We start from the raw sequence: 21,761 nt of genomic DNA, 5'->3' as shown, positions 1-21,761 counted from the left end.
AATGAATTTCAACTAGAGAAATGAGGTCAAGGTCATTTGAACACTGCTAGGTGGATATTTGATTTTGTACTTTGTGCAACATTTTAATTTATAGTATACCTTTACCTACAAAAAACAGTATTTAACAATTAACAATTTATCCAAAGTAGTTGAGCTATGACTTATAGTATCTGGGACTGGACAATGAAAACTTAACCTTGATTACTGATCATGAACTGAGGTCAAGGTCAGATGGACATGTAAACATTGCCAGGATCCAATACACAAAATAAATCTATCCTACTACTCAGGAACTGTATGGTTGAGAGAGCTTACAAGAGCAGAAAGACAGGTATCCCACTTTGCAATGCCCCTCAAACTGCATTTTGCAGGGGACAATCAAGTCCTGCAAATCTCGTTAAACCTCCTTTAAATAGGTAAAATTAACCTAAAAAAATGCACCATTTTCAGTGGTTGTCAGGTTGTTTATATGGTTCATAAGTGTTTTTTGGTTTTTATATAGATCAGACCGTTGGTTTTTCAGTTTGAATGGTTTTACACTTTGTCATTTTTGGGGCCTTCATAGCTTGCTGTTTCGGTGTGAGCCAAGGCTCAATGTTGAAAACAGTGCTTTAACCTTTAATGGTTTATTTTTACAAATTTTGACTTGGACGGAGAGTTGTCTAATTAGAATGTATACCACATGTTCTTATATCTATTGTTTAACATTGAAATAAGTTCAAACTCGAGACTTAATTTCACATTTACTTTTCAGCAGTATATTTTATACAGCATATGTAGTACTAGATAATATCTTCGCCTCTGTGTCAATAGAACTTTTTTGTCCTGTTTTTCTGATGAGTTACTCCAGAGGTACATTTTAAGTGCATCATGAACTTTGTATGCAACATTTATCTATTATGATTTGGTCTAAATATCCACTTATCCTAATAGATATATTTTGGCCATTTTAACAGAGGCGATACATTTTTTAGACTTTGAGTAGAACTAACATTTTACCCAATTGAACTGCAACTGTAAAATGAGGGTATATTGGATAGCAAAAGGCAAACCATGAACCCCTAAAAGTTTTTACAAGGGTTCTTAACATACAGAGAGGTAAATCCTCTGTCCCAAAGCATCAGATAAAAAGTCTCCATTCTGACTGGACATGGCTGCATAATTATATAACCTGAAGAGTCTAAGGGTTGTCCCACTTTATAAAGAGTTTATCTGCCACTCTGAGGAAGACCAAAAATGACCATATTTCTATACCCCAGACACAATATTGGTCAAAAGACAATTGACATGCAAAGTAATTTCAGACCAAAATGGAACTTATATTAGATATTGATTAATATTCAGCTCTAACACCATGAGATATCTTAAAGTTTGCACAATTGTTCTGATTCCATAAATCATGTATCTTCCATGACAGATAAATATGTCTCATGTTTAGTAAATTTTGCCAACAAACAAGTGAAACTGCGTGCTTCTGCTCATTGATGATACCCCCGCCCCAAGTGGATAATATAAATAGTGTAAAAATATGCAAGTGTTCGGTAAACAGGAAGTTGTCGAGTGATGAATCTGAAAACGCATCACACGGTATAGCTGACTTAGATAAACCCTGAAACCAAATTTTAGAAATCCTTGTATTGTAGTTCCTGAGAAAAATGCAACGAAAAATATTCATGGGACGGACGGACTGACTAACGGAAGGACAGACAGAGGTAAAACAGTTTTTTAAAAGGGGGTATAAAAAGACAAAACCAAACACTTCCATACTTATTATTGGTTTTATTTTTATAAAACACTATAATATCACATTGGCTTTTTTTTGTATTTTTCACAATTTCTACATGATCATACATATTTTCTACCTAAATTTACAGAGTGTTACAGATGAATAAAAACAATGTTTATACACAAAATTAAATTATTTGAGTATATATATTGAGAATTAAAAATACCTTAGAAATTTCTCATGATCTCCAACTAAAAGATAAATTAACAAGCAAAAAACCTTCAAATAGTGTAAATTCAGAAATTATTGCATGCATTTATTATTGTGATTTTGTCATTTACAGAAAAATGTGATTTTTATTTTTGCAATTTTGAGAAAAGTCCTGTTTAATCCATGTAAACTATTTTAAAATGCAGGTTTTATTTATTGCAATAATAACCCTGTCGCATTTTTCGCAATAACAAAAATATCGCAATAATTTCTAAATTTACAGTAAAGGTTCACTTTTTTATTTTAGCAATGAAAACTAGGTACCTTTAATATAGTAGTATTAGTGTGAAACATGTAATTAATATATAGCAAAGAGATATGGCATAAATACAAATGAGACAATTATCTTCTTAAGACTAAAAGGATGATGATGTGAAAACCTTCACCACTAATATTCTTTATATATACAAATATGGTTACATCTGTTTTTTAAGCCAGCATATATTTTTTTTTTCATTAATTGGAATAAATACTGCATTTGAAGTTTTAGCAAAGTTAACCAGAGGTATGTAATCAGAAGTTTGATCCAACAGTGATACTTTAAGAAATGATGTAATGGACTTATTTATAGTCTGCTTTTTGCACTGTATATACTTAAAAATAAGAAGATGTGGTATGGGTGCAATTGAGAAAACTGTCCATCCAAGTTACTATGTGTAAAAAGTAAACAATTATAGATATTTTCACTACAAAAAATAGTTTTCATTTCATTTTATCAAATTAAGCATGCAATTAATCTTTTTTTAGCAGAATATATAATACATCTGTACAGTATGCAGGTTTAACTATTAAAACTCAATATATTCATGATTTACTCAAGCGAGCACTTCGTCTTGTTTTACTTCTTGGTTTTGTCTGTTGTTTATTTATTTTTTCTGTGTTTTCTGCAGCCTCATTTTCATCACTGGGATCTTCATTTTCAGATGACTCTTTTTTGACAACACCTCTACTTGGAGCCTAGTAAAAGAACGAGTTAAGAAAATATAAATTATTTCACAAGAAAAATAAATACTGATACAGAAAGAGGTCTTGTCCTTAACAATTTGTTTTTCATTGTTTAGTTTTTTTTCTAAGCATCATTCTCTGCATGGTTATCTTACGTACATAGATAAAGGAAGATGTGGTGTGAGTGCCAATGAGACAACTCTCCATCCAAATAACAATTTAATACTTGTATTGCACTTACTGTCCATGTAAACTTATTCAACATTTATTTTGGTGAAGTTTTTGAAAAATGTTGGAACTGATGGTAGTCACCTTTCACAACTACCATTACTTTAAAACAAGAGTGTTAATACTGAAAATTATCATCTTTCATACATTCATTCATATCTTTATTTCCTCTATTAGGAGATTCAATGAACAATCATATATGTAAACAGATCAAATTACAAAAGTTTTCAAAACATGATAATAACACATTCTAATGCAATTAGTTTGTAACGTAATTGTATTTTAAGCTTGGCCTTCGTAAAACGTCGATTTTACTGTCGCAAATTGAGTTTACCTAGCGACGCGGAGCGGAGATAGGTAAACGGATATTTACGACAGTAAAATCAAGTTTTACGAAGGCCAAGCTTAAAATACAATACAGTTATCTCCTAAATATAATATTACAATATGTACAATAACAAAATATAGCTCTGTGCTTATTTATATAACTGAAGAAAATTTTGACAAAAATTGCTCTCACTAACGACGGTTCATGCACTGGCACATTAACAAATCAATGTTCTCCTTAATCTACAATATGCAGCGACACAGTGTGCAACGTGCACATGACAAAGATTATGAAAACTGTCGGTGTCTATATTGTTTGTTGTTACATGCTTCCCCAAGAGAATACAATATAACTCTTCATCGTTGTATGAATAAAGTTCCACAAATAAATGCAATGGAAATTTTTCAATTATAAACTCCCACCACATATCTCTGATTAAATGAGTTCTGCTACAGCTACAACATGCATGTACATATACATCTAAAAACTGTGTGTTACATAATTTGCGTGTACCTCCAGTGGTATTTGGAATGTCGGTTAGCAGTTTTGTTATATAATAGGAGTTTACGATTTCTCTGGATGATTTAGAACTTTTCCTCAAATCTGGAACCCTAACCGATAGTTATCAATTATCAATAAGCAATTGATATGTGGTCAAGTGAATCCTGTCAGATATACATGTACACCTTAGTAACTATTTTGAGAGACAAAAACATTTTGAACTTTTCCACATAGTAACTGAGAAACTGAATTAAGAGTGAAAGCTAAATTATTCATTTTACCACATAAAGAGGTCAAGGTCAGGTGAATCCTATCAGACCACACCTGACAATCATCTATAGTCCAAAAACTGTCAATCATTTCCTCAGAGTAATCAAATCTTAAGAGAAATTAATTTATAAGGTCAGGTTACTTCTATCAGATCAACAAAAAAAAACACGTCAAAGTATAAACTATCCTTATGCTACTTCTCTAGCTCTTACACCCTCTGCAATATTAAGCTTTTAACAGTTACTTGATGCCACTGCCACCACCAGATGAACATACTTGACATGCACGATTTAAAGCTGCCAATACAGAGATATGTCCAAACACAAACTTCATCAAATGTTGATGCCAAAGGATAAAAAAACTCAGGACAAATTAAAGGAGTATTTTTATTTCATAGGTCAGTTTTAGGTCAGTTGATACATCTATTGGTGCACAACCTGTATTTGTCTTTCTCCCCCCCCCCCCCCCCCCCCTCACCAAATGAACCTTTTTCAGACAAAACTATAATACCCAGGTCTAATATTCTAAATAAATAATGATAGGAGACTCATGTATATCAAACTTATGTACTTACAGGTGATTTGATATTCCATTTCCTGGGTCGTGGTAACCTATATATGAAAATAAATGAGTTTGTGAATTTAATATGTATATACCTCAGATCAGTAGTTTTTTCTGCTACTTAAAATGAATTATGATGCCACAATTTCCATTAAAAAGAATGCATTGTACATGTTCATATGACATACAAAAACATATGATCTGACCATATTATTCTATTGTATTTTATTCTGTTTCAGGACCTATCTTGAAAATTTCATGTTATTTTAATACTTTACTATGATTCATTTGGTCTTGTTAAATGTCACATGCAAATGAAGTTGGTGTCATACAGATTTTTATTTTGAACTACTTTCCCTATTTTATCTTCGGGTACATTTTAATAAAGAAAATTGCAAACAAAATTATTTTGGGAATTAAAACACATCCTAGCTTTTCTTAGATGATTTTTTATTTTCTTTATAGGTCTTATAAACTAAGTCATATAACTTGTCAATTCTACATATTTATAAATATGAAGACATTATACATCTTTTAACAGGAGTTAATTTTATACTGTTTTGATTTTGAAAGTTATCACTGTATTAAAAAATGATTTATCTTGAAACCCATTACTTACGGTTTATCTGGAGAGAACATGTAAACTGTATCTTTACTACCCTGTGCTCCTTTTTGAGGTGTTCCAGGAGTGGCTGAAATATGTAGAAATAACATAACTTGCTAACAATTGTAATAGCTTGTAAAAGTTGTTTAATACTTGCATTGCTTAGGCTATGTTCCTGTAAATTTCTTTTTACTTTATGTTGATGTAAATTAGATTTATTTTGGCTCAAACTGGTTTATTTTATTGGTAAACAAGAACATGTTTCCACTTCCTCTGTCACAGTTCCATAATCAGTCAACTGCTTAATATACACTAAAACCTGCCTTAACAGTCACCTCATTTTAGTGGTCACTAGCCTCTAACTGCCTCTTTCAGCCTCTCTGTCTAGTGCACTGCAGTCAGCTTTCACTTAATCTTTCAAGGGGCAGTAAGCTTTCACTTAATCTTCTCACAAAATTTTTGTTTCAACTTTTTTTTTTTTTTTTTCTTCATTTTTTTAACTTTTTAAATGGGTCATCTTCATGTTTTTAAGAATCAAAATGCAATCATGACAATAAGATATATGTGTTCAGTATCGAGGTCAAAATGAAAATCAGAACCCCGTTTGGAACTGATGATGTGCAAAAGGTGATGAATTTGAGAATTCATTGTGTTCCATTCCTTTCAGTTTCCATCAATAACCTATCATCAACTTTCTTTTCCACAAATATTAACTATTTCAAATGTTTCTTCATATTAAAAGTGCGGGTATCAGCCCTTGTTTATTACTCTGTTGGCAGGAACAATAACTTTACCGATTGAAAACACTTAAATAATTTTCATCGTTTCGGCCATTATGTAAAATCTGAATCAGATTTTTTTTCAGAACTATTTAAAAGATCACCTCACTTCAGAGGTCACGTTTGATACTTTACGAGAGCAACTGCTTAACACAGGTTTATACAGGTTTGACTGTATATGTCAAATTAGGGTTTGACCCAGATTTTTGTCAAAACCCTTATATGGCATATATATTAAACATTTCTCTTCATAGTGAACATGTGTAATAAGCTTCAAGTTAATATGATCACAAACTATCTAAACCCAAAATTTTAACCAAATACACAAAAATAAGGCCCCTCAACTATTAAACCCTTTCATCCATAATGACCCTTGTTGACGCCTGTGTAGTACCTCAGTTGAAACACTTTGACTACAAAGTGTCTGCAGTTGACTTAATAAAATTTATATCCAATATGAAAAGGAATATCATAGGAATATCTGACTTAAATTCATTTGATGAAATAGTTGTTTTTCACAATGCCTTAATACTTTAAAGCATATGTTCTGCATTTTATTAAAAAAATCCTATGCAAATCAAGTATCCGGAGAAAAAAAATTCAATGGAGCATAAAATGAGAAAACAGTTTGTTATCTAGTTCTTGTTCATCTTCCTAGTTCTAAAGCTTGTTCAATAAGTATAACTGATTAGCTGATATGTCATACAATAGTCTAAAGTGGGATTACTTCCCTTGAGGAAGATGACAGATATGAATAAATTATTAAATTTATAATTAGTAAGTTTTTGATTTCATGCCTGTTACAGGGATGAAGATAATGAAAATCTTCTGTATATCATATATTAAAGCCATCAATCATAAAAGTTCAGGAAACCCGAAACAAGTACCAAGAAGAAGAAACAATGTGTATTCAACTGTTGTGTTGAAACTGAGAAAGTAAAGCCTTACCATTTTCATCTGAAGCATCACCGAACACTCTGATAGGCATACAGGTTGGGATTGGTGACGGTGGTATAAGTGTTACATTTTGATCAGCATGGAAAGTGATGTTGTTCAATACACCTAAAATAAATAACATCTGACTTTAAATTTCAAAGAAGTTGTCACCGATTGAGAAAGTCTCCAAGCAGAGTTTACTTATTAAGGTTTGCGGTAAATAATAATTACAGACTCACTTGTAAACTTATTTATTTTGTTGTTTGTCAAGTTATTGGAAATTGCACAAATCTTTATCATAAAGCATTTGAGGTGGTACCTAACACTTTAACTAAAATTAATTTGGCTTGTTTAATTTTCTTAAAATTTTGACAAAGTAATTACTTTGACCTTTTGACAAAAATATAAGAATTTCAAAAAATTTGAACCAACTGTTTAATCAGAAAAATTACACTGGATATATAGCAGTTTGACAAACACTTATTTTGATCATTGAGAAGCTTAATATTCCCTTATGAACACAACTTCATTAAAACATTCTGCTGATTTTACAGAGTTATCTCCCTGTAGTGTTAGGTACCACCTTAAGAAAAATAATTTACTTCATTTTACATAGAAAACAGGGTGATTGACAATATAATACAATGCTTGTTAAAAACTGGGTAAAATTATTTGACAAAGGCATGACACACAAATATGTATGTATTTGCAGTGAATTCAAATAAATTATCTGCTGAATGTAAATTAATAGACAACTTTGGAAAAAAATATACCCCATTTATCCTATTGGCGATAAAATTGAAAACAATGACAGCCAATACTAAAATGAGTGTTTTTTTTACAAAGATGCAAGTGGAACAGAAAGGTAGTAAAATAAATAATATGTCTACACACAATAATCTGGAATATTCACTTAAAATACATATTAGTCTAATAAATATTTTATACAAATATTATGTTGTTAATGTTCCACTATATAATTATTCTAATCTACAAGGTGTGAATATAAAGTAAGCTACAATTGTATGCAAGCATAACAGGTATATTTTCTAAAGCCAATGTTTCTGTTTTATATTTCTAATTATGCTTCTAAAGATTTTTAGACATTACTTCAATAAAGGGTAAAATAATATAAATTTCTATATTTTGATTGAAAATAATCCAATATTATTAAAGAACATGTGGGTTTTCTTAGTTTTCTGGTTATTTTTTACAAATATTTAACGTTTTATTTTAAAAACTTGTGTGATTTTGTTGACAGAAAAGAAATCAATAATAAACATTTTTGAAAATTGAAGAAAAAAAATAACAGTAAAAGCAGGAACTAAAAAGCAAATAAAAATGATTTTGTAAAAATAAATTATGCAAACGGTACCAATTTGCTTGTATAATAAAATCAATTCTAAATAATGTCCATGTAAGCAGAAGTTCTAATCTATACATGCAATCACAAAAATTACCGTCATCATGATAAAAGGCTGTAAAAAGAAATATCGTAAAGTTAGAAAATAATTAACAAGTAATTTCATAAATCTCCTGTTTTTAATTTGAAAATCTGTCATATCATCATAGAACAAAAGTGCCTTTACACTCTGCATATATATATATAGTTTCAAGATGTAAAGAATTTAGTCAAATAATAAAACAGGATAATTACTTCTTTATTTTAACTCTGATGAATAATTGTCTCACAGAAAAATCGCACCTTGTTTCCTTATTTTTTAAATCAAATAAATGAAGCTAGGGGCTAGCTAGCGCTTAAGAATTCAAAGTACCTGAAATCAATGACTATAAGCCAATTTACAAATAATGCTTTTTTAACATTGGGGCAAATATGTTGAAATAACAGAAATACCATGATTTATTTCAGGACATTTCAGCCATTGATGCAAGGATTGAACTAAATATTTACCTGAGGGTGTGCTTATCGCCCTGTTACCTCTGAGGGCCCTGGGAGGGGTGGCTTTGTCCTTTACCCCTTCTGCAAACTGTATTAAATATAAACAATTATGAAATATGCAATTAGAGAGTTCACTTCTTTATACAGTACATTCCGGTTATTTGCATAGCCTATTTGTCAGACGAAATTATGCAATAAAGCGGAGTATGCTTATATCCGAAATGCCAAAATACGGAGTCTAATAACATCGATAGTGCAGATCAGTAAAGGAAATCCTGAAGAAAGATGAACGTCCATAATCCACTTACAACATATTGAATTATTATTTATTCTAATAAAAGTTATTTGTCTAGTGTCATGCATTTTATTTCATTGTTTATTCTTTCAATAAAGTTTATAAACACATTTAGTTTTAGTTTATTTATGTACCGACTTTTCCTTTACCTGAGATACGAAAATAAAATTGTTCTAAAAATAGATTTGTTTCTATGACCCGGATGTACAAATTATATTGTTACGCTTTGATTAAAACAAACTGTTGAACAATACTACACAGTTTATAATCATTTGATACAATAAATGTGTAATGAACTGCCTTTAATATGCAGTATTTACCGATTGCACAGTGATGTAACACTGTTACTTTAACCTCGTTAGTTTCCGATATGCAAAGCAGTTAACAGGTAATGGGGCCCTGCACGGGTTATTTGCTGGACACGAGTGTTAAAAGTGAGACAATATAATAATTTTAAGTTAATGTTCTTTTCAAAAAATAATTTAAAATGAAAGATTGATGTTGAAATTCTTCAACCATATATAAATGCCCTGTAATATTTAACATATCGAATGTAGATCACCCCTTGCCAAATTACGAGATTGCACATTGGGATAATGATCGATCATTAGCAGGCGTTATTGTTTTAAAAATACACCCAAAATGTAATCTATGAACAATGTTTGAAATGCAATCAATAATTAACACCTTTTGAGATAGATCATAGAATGGTTGTGTTTTTACAACAATCAGCTGATTGACATTTTTATGACCTCGAGGCTTAAAATAGAATATGGGAAAGTTTACCTGTGTACACAACGAGGCCTTTATATTCATATAAACACGAAAGAAACTGTTTTAAAACTTTATTTAAATAACACAGAAGTAAATGTGAAATAATATAAAAAAAATATGATGCATTCAAGAATTTTTTTTTTACCAAATTGCGGTTTCCGGTCAAAAATCTCGTCAGTTTTAACTAAGCATATCTAGCTGGCGATTATTTTCTATGCAATTAACCGAAATGCCACTTGTGGGGCTATGCATATAACCGTACAATTTAACATTAGATGAATGGGAAATGGTTTTGTGCAGGAGAAAAGTATGCAATTAACCGAATTATGCTATTAAGCGGTATGCAATTAAGTGGAATCTACTGTATAACAAAAGAAATTCACAAGCTTAAAAATAGTAATATTAAACAGCATATAAAAATTGATTGTTCGTTACTTAATATCCATTGGCAAATAAAAGTTCCCTTACATACAAAGATGTACATAATTGTAAGATCTCAATACAATCAATTTTTGTTTAATAAAAGCAGTGAAAAACACAATGACAAGAAAATGGAATGTATTTTGAAACCAAGTAAGAGTTTCCTGCACATTTTAACAGAACATATTCTTTTATTTTGTTGTGTTTATCATAATTAAACATTAAAATTGTTATGCTTAGTTTTGATTTTGCAAAACATTGTTGCAGATGAGCCTACCCTGACTCCAAGATGTGGACTCTCATCTTCATCTTCATCATCATGACTCTTTTTCTTTTCTTTCAAAATAGATTTGCGTTTGGAACTTTTCTTCAGAGCTGGTGATTCGAAGGTCAGTGCCTCAGTTGAAGCTGGTTCTTCTGTGGAACTCTTTGATAGACTGTCATGAATATTCTGAGCTCTCTCAAATGCCTTCCTAGCAGAATTAAGGATTGCTAATGTAGAAAGTGAGGCTTCCCTGTAATATGTAATGTTAGTAAAATATCAAAGTGAAAACAGTGTTGAAAGATGTCAAAATTTACTGACAATTTTTATTCAAACATCAAAGTGAAAATAGTGCTCAAAGATGTCAAAATTTACTGACAATTTATGTTCAAATATATTTTTTGAAAATTTCAAAAGGAAAAAACACACCTATTTATTGTCATTTAGTGATGGTCTTAAATCTATTTAAAATACCTCATATCATTTTTTTTTATCTTGTTTCAATAGGGGTTAATTGAATTAGCTGAATTTTGGTATTTCAGCAAAATAAATATATTTTACAGGTTTGTACATCTATTCAGAGTTCAATCTAGAGCAACTTAGTTAGATTTTTTCTGAAAATGGTATGCTTGAAAATGTTAGCAGGATCAGTATGGTGAAGTATAACATACAGGTCACTGACAATTTGCAGAAGACAAATCACAAAACTAGGTTATAAAATAAACTTCGAAAGTGAACAATTATTGCATTACCCAATGGAAGGTTGTCAAAGAGGGAAAGGGGAGGGGTATTGTGCAGGCGGGAGCTGGAAATCAAATGGCCATTTTCTGATGAACAAAATAGAAAAAAGCTAACAAGTTACATTTTATCTATTTGCATAAATGAATATGTTATCTCCTATAAAACACAGCATTTTTAACCTACATGTATCACTTATACAAACATAGAAATAAATACACCTAAAAAATAAACTTCTAAACAGGAGTACAAGATTTTTTTTTATCAGATGTTTCATTGAAATTAGAAACAATTTGATATAAGACATGACCATTTTTATATGCAATTTACCACTGGTCCTAAAATCTTATCAAAACAGAACTCTATTATGCAAGAATCTTCTATATTAAAACTGCTAGTAAATTTGACATCAAATTGTGAAAATGGTGATATTAATTTGGTTAATATGGATTTCACTTACATGTATCAATTAAATAAAATTGAGAAAAGAAATTACCAAGTATAAGTAACTGATATTTTCCCTATAAATATCTCTAATTCTAATCTTTTTATACAAATAAAACCTATAGAAAGTGCAATACTTTTTATACAGAATCAAAAAAAGAACCAGCTAAATGAGGAATGGACCAGTTGTTATTGAAAACATGTCCTTTCATAAAAATCTGTATAACAGATCTTTCTTGACAAATAAAAATAAGGTAATTTTGATAAATAAATGGCAATATCATATTTTGCTTTTCTTAAGTTTGCATTTTTTCTAAATTCAACTTTGGTATGAATGCTTATAGTACAACACTGTCAATAAGTACTTTCTTTATCTGAAAAAAAAACTACTGTGGATTCATTCATTTTTATTTTTTACCAATTTTTGTTGATTGAGGGAAACTTGCATTTTCGTGGATATTTAATTACATTGTTTCAGAAAAAGTATGCATACATTCCTTTAGATAGTTTGTTTCACATTTAAATTTGTGGTTCCTCAGTACCAACCAAATCCATGACAATTGGTATCCAACAAAAAAATATTAATGAATCCACAGCAAGTTAAAACTTTTCCTAGAATTCATAAAACATTTTGCAGATAAAGTGTTCTTACCTAGCAGGTGTCTTCATAGGAGTAGCACCTGTAACTTGGACTGCAGGTGGACCCATGACAGAACGATCCTGGTCAGATCCTTGTTTAGAACCTCCTTTTTGTACTTTCCTTGTTGATGACCCAGGTCTAGGTGAACCTTTATGGTTCTCCGGTCTAGGAGAACTTCCATGGATTGGTAATCTTGGGGAACAAGTTTTCGATGATGAAGGAGTTCCTGGTTTAGATCCAGCTGGGGTGGTTGGTTTAGATGAAACACTTGGACTTCCAGGCTGTGAAGTTGCCTGAAAAACAAAACACAGCCATAATTTTATATTTAATTTGACTTACAAATAGCACCTACAATTCCTCAAAGGGTTGCAGTAAGCAGATTTTTCTCTCCCTTATTTAGATTTAATGCAATTGTGGTTGTTTATTTCTCTTACAATTATTTCTCTAACTGTCCTCCTATTAAAAAAAATTACTAGAACACCACAGGTGCACAAGCTGGGCTACTTCTTTCTAAAATTGTTGTAAATGTTTTTGTTTTTTAATTCTATCAGATACTGATTTGATGTTGTTTTTTTAATGATGTCTGTTCATCTACTTACAATTTGTTAAATGATGTTAATTACAGACAACAGCAGTCTAGTTCTTTCAAAGGAGCTTTTTCAAGCTTAGGCTGGTGAAGGCTACAAACATTTTGCCCTAAGTTCAGTCTACTAAGCACTGACTTGAACATGAACCTCAAACAATATGGGGTCTAATCACCCAATGAGTATTATCAAACCCTAGTTTGGCCTTACTTGGACATAATAAATTATCATTGAATATGAACCTGAACTATTGAAGCATTCCTCTGTCTTTCTGTCTCTTCCTCTTGTTCTTCAAACTTTCTCAGATCAAACTCAATCTCAGTGGCCAACTGTTTGTCAGCTGATAAAATCTCTGTAAAATGTCAAATATTATTTTATCATTAATCTTATTCCTATTTCAGTTTTGCTGATATGTTGAGGTAACTGATATAAATGGTACTTAAGGCTGTCTGCTTGTCATGTTTTGGAATTTTTGTCAGATTTTCATAATCCTCTGGTTTTATCCATTTGAATGCCTTAAAAAAAAATCCCAATGAACCCCCATTTTCTTTTTATAAATCTTCAATATGTATAATTATAAGTCATTTGTAAAAGTCTTATAAAATTTTATTTATTTTTTAATAGTATTTGAGAACTTTAACTGGTCAATGATTAAGCTATGAAAAATCAAGAGAGAACATTTTCCCGCCAAAATTCCAATGGCTTATATCTCGAAAACAAGCCCATGGACCCCTATATTTTTTCTGCTATTTTGATTCCTCAATTTATTCACTTTCAATACATACTAGTTTTATGGAAAGTTATTTATTTTGAAACTGAGCAGCAAACATCCTTAATCCTAAAAGGACTCAAACAAAAAATGAAAAGCAGGTGTTAAGCATTTAACCTCCATATGCAATATATATATTTGAAGAGACAGACAAATTGTCCTGTTTAAGCTCTTAAATATATAAATATGTTTTACCCCTTTTTCTAACATTACTTTTCTAAAGATCTCATTACAAATTTCCTGGTCTTACAATGGAATCTGGTATAGCTAAATATATGAAAAATATAGATTCTACTACTGCATCAAGTGTGATAAGATATTTATCCTTACGAGACAGTAAAACTTTCAAATTTAAAACGTGAGGCTTGCAGAGCGCATACATGTGATTCTTCCGGCGGGAGTTCAAATCTCCCGCTTTTCAGACCCTCTTCCGTCCCTCCCGTTAAAATTTGAAATCTTCCGCTTTTTGAAAATGTCAATCGCGAAAAAATTTCAGTAGACATTTCTGTTTACAAAATAGATACAGACAAGGAAAAAGTCCGAGAAACTCTAAATTGATATGGGAAAAGTCCGAGAAAATCGGAAGTTTCCTGTAATGGAATTTGTGTCAAAAAGGTAAATAAGAAAATAGCCTGGAGTAATCAATGAAGGTGTTAAGGATTAGACTGTATATACAACAATAAAAGATGATTGGCATTTACCTAGTTATCAACTAGCTAGTTAAATAAACATGTGTGGATGATTAAAAGTGATTCTGACAATGGAACAATGTTATATAAACATCGACTTTCATAAATTTTGATGCTGTTGAAAACATGGAACAGACTTAGTTTATATTAAACATCAAAGACAATAAAATCAACTCAAATATGATATGTCTTCTATCTTGTCCAATGGAACACCTAAATAAGTGTGTTTGTCTTATTATTTCACAAAATGCAAACTGTATGTTATCACCAAATACATGTACCCCAGCATCAAATTAAAGAAGACACAGTATCTAGCCAAAACAAAAAAAAAATGTGAAAGTCCAGTGCCAAGAGTCATGACCATGCTTACTACACTTCATGCAAAGCTGACTATGGTGTCCCTAATTACTTGACCAAAAATATGGAGACAGCTACCCAACAGAAAGCTCACAACTTTATCAATTCAACACCTTCTGTTACAGAAATGTTCAGTAGGGGTACAAAAGTTGCCTATGTGGTCAAAGCATATTTACTTATTGCCAACAATGTATGATGGCTGATTACTTTATCTTGAACTATATACATGATATAAAATTATGATGAACAAATATTTGACCCCCCCTTATCTTCTATTTTACCAAAGTTAGAGTCTATCTATACAAATCCTTGATTTTACTAAGTAAAAATGGCTATGTAGGTGCTTGAAGGTGTGGAATCATTGTTGTGTTTTAACAAAAAAGGAAGATATGCAGTTTAAACACACACAAAAAAATCTTGCGTATGTCGATAAAAAGGTCGATAAAAAATCTCCAGTTATGAGGCCCAAACTCCAGCTGAAAATTTCCAAATCTCCAGTTGTGGCTTGACAACTCTGTCACATGTATGAGAGCGTTTAAAATATTTAAAATTTAACAGTCGAGAGTGGATAAATATCTTGTTACACTCTGTTTCTCTAATGATTTTCAAATAGAAAGCAGGCAAAACTTGTCCTTCTTTTCGAGTTATCTGCCAAGAGATGTGTTCTTTCTATGAGACGTTATCAGGCATGGTCTTTTTTTTCATGTCGTCACAACAGGAAATTCAGAGAAAAACAAGAAAATTCAACATCACAATCAGATTTTAACCAATGAAGAACTGAGATCAAAATAACCACACATTGATTAAAAAAATTTTATACAATGGGTGCAGAAAGGGATAATTTGACGAAGAATTATAGAAACAGTACTACACCTTCAGGACAATAAAATAATAAGCCTATACCTTGTACTTCATTTTTATAATCTTTCAGCAGTTCTCTAAGATACATCATCAGGTCTTTCAATACTGTAGATCTTTGTTGTTCTAACTGCAATGTAGATGTAGTATGTAACAATACATAATGATGGCAAATTGACAATCAATCAAGTTTCAAATACATGTAATAAAATGCAATTTCACTTTCACAATCAATAAAAAGCAGAGATTTATGCTGGTAACAACAAATCATCTGAGTCAAATCAATGTTAAAAGGTGCTTGATATAAAATATAATAGTTTATTTCATTATACATTTAAGGAATGACTGCAATATTATTTCTGTCTATGAAAAAATAACATAAAACATTTGGTGCACACTGAATAACGCGAGTAGCGGGTTATTTAACAGTGTGCAACAAATTTTTTATGATATTTCGAATAGACATAAAAAATATTAGTCATTTCTTATGATTTAATTCTAAATTCCATTTTAAACTGTAGAAAACCATGAAAAAACGTTCATGACGTCACAGTCACATAACTAAATTATGTCGATGGGCGGATAACAAAATAATGTCAGCCAATCAGAAGACGTGTTACATCTAAAATTAAATTAAGTTATCATCCCTGATGTATGAAGATTTCAAAATTCGAAAATCATTGTAAAATCATTTTCAGATCAAATTAGCTGAATGCTATTCAATAATTGAATGTATGGTAGGCATGAGAGGCAAATTTTTATCTAATTATAGTTCTTTTGATTAATTTCAGTAAGATAGTTATAAACTTTCACTTACCATGTGTTTAAGAGAGACAACAATTGGCACAATATTTTCTATAACATTTTTCTTCACAACCTGAAATGAAATATGAAAGGGATGAAATAAAATGCATTTTTTTAAATTTGTTTAAAATACAAATTACATTATTATTTTTTTCATTAATTCTTTGTAATATGTTTGCATTAACCTCTGATCTTTTCACAAAGTTCGTACAAATTTTGAAAATTATGAAATACCAATATTTTTCATTTAAATGATCTAGACGATTCAGAGTAGAAATAAGAAATTGTATTAAGGTGGTACCCAACACTTAACTTAAATTAATTTGGCTCGTTTAATTTTCTTGAAATTTTGACAAAAAAAAAATTATTTACTATAATCCTTTGACAAAAATATAAAACTTTCAAAAAATTTGAACCAACCATTTTATCAGAAAAATTACACTGGTGATATAGCAGTTTGACAAACACTGATTTTGATCATTGAGAAGCTTAATATTCCTTTAACAACACAACGTAATTAAAATGTTTAGCTGATTTATTTTACAGAGTTATCTCCCTGTAGTGTTAAGTACCACCTTAACTAGTCAAGCAGGGGAAGGTCCTTCTTTTAATTTATTGACTTGCTCTTTAATGTTTTTAACCTTGAACAGGTTCTAAATCATTAAGTTAGTTTAAGTACATGTGTACCTGTGTGATTAATGTCTTTTTAGCCACTGCCATGACAACAGCAGCCCTTTCTTCATCGTCACCAGCCATCTCATCCTGTGGTTTGGCACGTAATGAAGACAGTTTAATTTCCTAAAAATAAGACATAAATGGATTTCTTACAATATTTTGTGACCTACTCTGCTAAATGGCAACCTGAAGTGTACACATCATGTGCAAAATTACAGTTAGAATAAATTTGTAGATACATACTGTTACATATTATTCCATATCTAACTTAAAAGAACATGTTTGAATAGTCCTTTCTGCTAAAAATTGTAAAATTTCATTTCAATTTACCAGTACATCATAAGCAACAACATGTCAAAAGTTTATCAGTAAAAATTATAACCATTTTAAAAAAATATAACCATTTTTTTTAATACATGTATATTTCACTTCATTACTTGTGAAATTCATTCATTCTTACAATGGCTAATGCAGTGGAAATGTAATTATTCCTTTGGTACTAATTTGATGGATTTCATAGGTTTTATTGTTGGACACAATTCAACTTTCATAAAGGCTTGTATGAAGAATTTGTTAAAACCATGATATAATGTATTCACAAATATGTTTTTTTCCCTCAATCAATGAAATTTAACACCAATGAAAATTAAAGATCATATAGTAGTTATAAGTGAGAGAAAAGGTCTTACTTACCTTACTACTAAGTATAGCTAATGTATCCTTCAACAAAACACTGCTTTTATCATTCAGTGGTATAATTCCATCAACCACACCACCAAGTATCTGGAAAATATTTATCATGTACCATTATACATCAAACTATATATAATTAAAAACCAATTGTTCAGAGAACAATTGAAGGTCTTTCCACTAGAAAAGATCTATTTTGATATTGAAATATGAAAAATCAGTTTAAAATGTTAGTTCTTATGGCTTTATGATGAATTAATTTAAATTTAAAGCAAAGGTGAAAATCTAGAACGTCCTATTAACCTATGACCTATGACCTCAATTTCAAGGTCACAAACCAAGGACCTTAAATCAAAAGACCCTAGGTCTTTAATATGTTTGGTTACTGAGTAATATCACTTTAAGCGTAATTCTTAATGTGAGATGGGCAAAAACTCCCATTTATTGTCTGCGCACCCTTTCAACCAAAATATACAAGTAAGGAAACAATTTATGAAAAATTATTCGTCAATATGTCATAAGGTATTTGAAAATAAGTGAAAATAAGCCAAAATCAAAATTTAGAAAATGACCTTGACCTTTGACCTTGACCTCATTTTCATATTTTAGGACAAAGGACCTCAAATCTGAAGACACTAGGTCTCTATCACTTATGGTTTACTAGTTAGAAATGCATATCACTTGATTCAAATGAAAAAGGGGGAATAACTCTCATATGGAGTCTCCATAAAGCTTTAGTCCAAATGAAAATCTTAATCTTTCAGATGTAACGAGCAATTTGATAAAATAAATTTGTTGAAATCTTTTACGGTTGCAAAGGAGTAGTGGCCACAAGAAAAACAGTGTTTGGGGAGATAACTCTTACAACGTTAAGTATTTTGTTATGTTGTTGTCAATTTTTTAAAGCATATAAACTATACAATATCATATTCCAAATATCTGAGCGGCATCTTTTGAAACATCAATACTACGCAAGAAAAAAAATTAGGCGGAAGAAAAAAAATAGAAATTAAAAACCAATTGTTCAGAGAACAATTGAAAGTTTTTCCACACCAAAGAAATTTGGATAAGAAGGTAGTTTCTTCATACTGTTGCGATAAATGATGGTTTAATTATCTTTTTGAGTGATATAAGGGAGATAATATGCTACTTCCGGTCAAATGAATGTCACATTCGGTCTCATATGATAGCTTCTATCACACTGATTCCAAAAATATATAGTTTCTATAAACCTTTGTATGCAGAATGGGAGGTAATTGACCACTTCCGGTTTGTTGGAAGTCATTTTTAGTTCATGTATCTATATGACAAAATATATAGATTCTGAGTACTTTTATGTGAAAAAATTGCAAAAAAAGCTACTTCCGGTTTTCTCAAGGTCACTTTCGGTAGCCATTTTTCAATGTCATTTGTCACTTAACCTTTTGTATAAGGTCAAATGTCTTTATAATGAACTTAATTGAAGTAATAATCAAATAACCTCATATCAAGACATTCCAGGGGCACCAACTCCTATAAGATGCCATTTAATTGTATAAGACTAAATGTAGCATATCTTCATTACAATAAAGCAGACATTTTGCACTTGTTCTTTTATATGTATCTCTCAAAGTGTTGGAGAAAATGCAAAAACAAGCAAAAGTCACTATTGAGAACTTGACCTAGACCTTTGACCTTGACCTAATTTTCTAAGTTAGGACCCAGGAGAGTGAAATAAAAACATGCCAGAGTTATACGGTTAACGGTTTATGAGTTAAAAAAACATACGAACAATTTTATTCCGTAAAGGTAGATAACTCATATAAAATTTCATCCAATCGCTTCGATCCAAATACGCCAAAAATTACTGAGGATGTAACGAACAATTTGTAAAATGACTTTTGTCGCTATCTTTTTTTGTTACGAAGGAGATACACTCTGATGATAAACAGTGAATAGGGAGATAACTCTTACGAAGAAAAGGGTTCGGCTTAGCAGGGTAAAATTTAAAAGCGCATAAACTAGACCATACACTATGAGAAATATCTAAGCGACATATTGCGAAACAAACATTTATCGCAGGAACAAAAGTTGGCGGAAAAAGAAAAAAAATAAATAATAATAATAATCAGAACAAAAACAATAAGTCTTTCCACAGAAAAGTGGAAAGACTTAATAAAATAATAATAATCAGAACAAATTCAATAGGTCTTTCGACCAGAAAGGTGGAAAGACCTAATTATTACTGAAGTCACATAATATTTTAAATGAAATGTGTCCATAGTCCATGGATGGCCCACTCACACTTACATTTCCTATGTTCAGTGGACTGTGAAATTGCGGGAAAATGTGTACTAAGTTTCAAGTTGATTGGTCTTCAACATCATCAAAACTATACCTTAATTTGACATTCAAATTAGAAAGAACATATCATAGGGAGCATACAGACCAGAAAATATAATGCCCCTCTACTATCATAGGTGGGGCATAAAAAATCACATATCAAACTTAATAAATTTTGTGACAGTTTCAAGTCCTTCAGAAAGTGATGCACAATACTTTTTCATTAACAATGTCAAGTAACTGTTGTTATATACCTCTTGTGCCATTTTGGCGGTCATCTGAAATCTGTGTTCATCAGTCATATACTCCAACATAAACAAATATAGCTTTAATCTTTTGCTGTAAAATAAAGTCATAAATACTCTTCAATTACAAATCAGACATAGATTAATTGAATAATAAGATGAACAAAGAAATCCTTATGGGCATTATTTACCCAAATTTTCTCAAACATTTTTTTCTTAAATTTAAATCTTCCCTTTATGGCTATTCCAAATTTTAAAACATAACAGTCATTTCTTTTAGGTTAGATATTTCTATGTTAGACTTTTTTTTAATGTTTAGTCAGTTATCATGGTAGTCCATTTTGTATTTCAAGTATTAGATTTATTACCAGAATTTTCAGTAAGGATTATAATTTTTTTGATATAAAACCATACACTACCTGGCATTATGGTCCCCTTTCAAACAAAACATTCTCTTTTCTTTCTCATTTTGTGGAAACTTGTTGAATGCTGGAAGTAAAGTGATATTGTATAAACTCTGTGGTGCTATTACTGTGGATTAATTATTGTTCTTAGTCTTACATTTATTGTAGATTTCATGAGTATATATGGGAACCACAAATTCACCTATAAATAAATAAAATATGCATGAAAAAAACTAGCATTTTCCTTCTGTCAAAGAAAAACTTAATATATTCACCGTCAATAAATCAACAATCTACATATTTAACTCTTCAAAAGACTAGCACATTATTCAATTTCTGATAGAAGATAGAAGAAGCATCATAAAACAATTTATGTACACTTACTTGCATGATCTTCATAGGCATTAAAATGAAATATACACTCTAGGAAATGTTGGAAGAACATGGTAGGGTGTCTCTGCATCAATAAATGAACCAGACAGAACTCAGCTGAAATTAAAACATGTTATCTAACCAATCTAGCTTTTCTAAGACAAAATATTGAATTTCATAAAAGAATTTTTAATCCATTTTTCATAATGCTATTTGTATTGTAATGTTCGAAGTTTTTTAATGGAAAAACTTATAGATTTTTTTTTTTGTTATTAGTGTCGTTGGGTTGCTCTCTCATTGAAGTATATTCTATATCTTCTGTCATTCATAATTATCTGATAACTCTTCAATGCATGGAAGATAAAATCTCT

The 21,761-nt window shown here is 30.6% G+C and overlaps 1 protein-coding gene across 3 annotated transcripts in view; it reads right to left on the bottom strand.

Annotated features, from left to right (window-relative positions):
- Positions 1-2,764: 2,764 nt before the first annotated feature.
- The window catches only part of LOC134701642 (condensin-2 complex subunit D3-L-like), a 56,268-nt gene continuing 37,271 nt past the window's right edge, over positions 2,765-21,761 (bottom strand). The window contains exons 31-46 of one of the 3 annotated variants that reach the window (XM_063562775.1): positions 21,403-21,507; positions 21,034-21,103; positions 20,624-20,708; positions 18,051-18,140; positions 17,370-17,480; positions 16,696-16,755; positions 15,924-16,008; positions 13,448-13,557; positions 12,634-12,914; positions 10,815-11,052; positions 9,061-9,136; positions 8,609-8,626; positions 7,161-7,274; positions 5,449-5,521; positions 4,843-4,879; positions 2,765-2,953 (exon numbers count right to left, since the gene is read on the bottom strand). In XM_063562775.1, coding sequence (XP_063418845.1) covers positions 2,801-2,953; positions 4,843-4,879; positions 5,449-5,521; positions 7,161-7,274; positions 8,609-8,626; positions 9,061-9,136; positions 10,815-11,052; positions 12,634-12,914; positions 13,448-13,557; positions 15,924-16,008; positions 16,696-16,755; positions 17,370-17,480; positions 18,051-18,140; positions 20,624-20,708; positions 21,034-21,103; positions 21,403-21,507 — 1,706 coding nt within the window. In that variant the 3' untranslated portion in view covers positions 2,765-2,800. The remainder of the gene's footprint in view (positions 2,954-4,842; positions 4,880-5,448; positions 5,522-7,160; positions 7,275-8,608; positions 8,627-9,060; positions 9,137-10,814; positions 11,053-12,633; positions 12,915-13,447; positions 13,558-15,923; positions 16,009-16,695; positions 16,756-17,369; positions 17,481-18,050; positions 18,141-20,623; positions 20,709-21,033; positions 21,104-21,402; positions 21,508-21,761) is intronic. The other 2 variants (XM_063562777.1, XM_063562776.1) reach the window with 2 other exon arrangements.

This window comes from Mytilus trossulus, unplaced genomic scaffold (genome assembly GCF_036588685.1).
Source record: "Mytilus trossulus isolate FHL-02 unplaced genomic scaffold, PNRI_Mtr1.1.1.hap1 h1tg000247l__unscaffolded, whole genome shotgun sequence".
NCBI classification, from domain to species: Eukaryota; Metazoa; Mollusca; class Bivalvia; order Mytilida; family Mytilidae; genus Mytilus; species Mytilus trossulus.
The sequence above is the reverse complement of the archived record's forward strand: the minus strand, read 5'-3'. Positions and strand labels throughout refer to the sequence as shown.